Genomic DNA, 1,483 nt, shown 5'->3' with positions numbered 1-1,483 from the left:
CGGCGGCCAAGCGATGCCGCCGCTCGCAGTGACCCTTGTGACGCATGAAGCTGTCGCGCCACATGAACTTCTTGGCGCAGACGTCGCACTGGTAGGGCTTGAGGCCCGTGTGGGTCTTCATGTGCTCGGTGAGGTGGTGCTTCATCTTGAACTTCTTGTTGCACACGGGGCAGTCGAAAGGACGCAGGTTGAGGTGCATGTTGACGTGCCGGTCGCGCATGCTCTTGTGCGAGAAGGCCTTGCCGCAGTGGCACATGAAGATCTTGTTGCCGTCGCCCGAGCCGGCGGCCAGCTGCACGGCGCCGTGCTCCACCGGCGCCTGCGGCGGGAACACCAAGATCTGGTTGCCTTGCATGTCCATGGGCAGGAGGGCCGAGCGAGGGCCGAAAGCTCCCGCCGGCGCCTCCTCCAGAGCTTCGTAGGGAGCCGCCAAGTCCTCCGAAGACTCGCAGAAGTTGACCTGCTCCTCCAGCTTGGCGCCCGGCGGCGGCCCGCTGAGCGTACGCACGTCGCTGATGCTGAGCGGCGCCTCGCCGCGSCCGCCCCCCATCTCCGCGGGCTCCTCGTCCTCCTCGCAGGTGAGCACCAGGTCCTCCTGGAGCCACTCCTTCTTCACGTAGACCCACTGCTTCTGCGGCATGATGCTGGGCCGCACGTAGAGCGGGCGCCGGGGACCTCCACCGCCGTCGTCATCTTCATCGTCATCCACCTCCGGACCGAATTTAACCGCCGGGCGCCGTCGTCCCGCCGCCGGAGGGGTTTTGTCCGCCCGGAAGACGCCGACGTCGCGGTCGTCGTCGGCACCCTCGGAGGCGTCGCGGTCGGCGGGTCCCGGCGGTCCCCGCGGCGCGTATTTGGCGCCGGGCTCGGCGCCGTCGCCCGTCTCGCGGGGGCTGAAGTAGTTGCTGCTGCTGGGCGACTGGTTCTCGCTGGCGCGGCTCGAGTGCGCCCGCGCCGAGGAGGACGAGGAGGAGGAGGAGGACGACGACGAAGAGGAGGACGACGACGAAGAGGASGACGAGGAGGAGGAGGAGGAGGGAGGGCCGGTGCCGCCCGCCGGCGCCGCCCGCCCTTCCTTGAGCAGCTCCGTGCACTTGTCCACGATGTGCCACATCTGGAGGACGCTGCCCACCGTGAGGAAGTTGACGATCTCGTCGGAGGCCATGGTGAGGCGACCGGTGTAGGCGGCACCCAAAACCGTCTCGAAAGCGCCCGGATCCATGACGCCGGGCAGGACGATGGACGTCATGTTCTTGAGGAGCACCTGGTCGTGGAAGTAGGGAGACGAGGCGGCCAACACGGCCCGGTGGGCCCGGAAGACGCGGCCTTGGACGTGGATGGAGATGTCGCAGAGTTTGCCCTCTACCCGCTGCTGGTTGAGGTTGGCCAACAAGGCGCTGGTGATCTCCGGGAAGTCCACGTGCACCACGGCGCCGCACGGCGCCTCCATGGCGCCGGCCCGGGCCGGGCGGCTCCTGCCGGC

General features: G+C 68.4%; 1 protein-coding gene across 1 annotated transcript; it reads right to left on the bottom strand.

The window, feature by feature from the left end:
- Positions 1-4: 4 nt before the first annotated feature.
- On the bottom strand, positions 5-1,477 carry ZBTB22 (zinc finger and BTB domain containing 22; the record flags this gene model as incomplete). Its single annotated transcript, XM_085300196.1, has 1 exon — positions 5-1,477. A coding segment is annotated over exon 1 (1,446 nt), but the record flags the coding sequence as incomplete, so codon positions are not given.
- Between the last annotated feature and the right edge of the window lie 6 nt (positions 1,478-1,483).

The sequence above is a fragment of the Rhea americana genome, unplaced genomic scaffold, assembly GCF_003343005.1.
Source record: "Rhea americana isolate MKP2758 unplaced genomic scaffold, rheAme1 scaffold_1612, whole genome shotgun sequence".
NCBI lineage: Eukaryota > Metazoa > Chordata > Aves > Rheiformes > Rheidae > Rhea > Rhea americana.
Note: the sequence above shows the minus strand (reverse complement) of the source record. Positions and strands in the feature narration are given on the sequence as shown.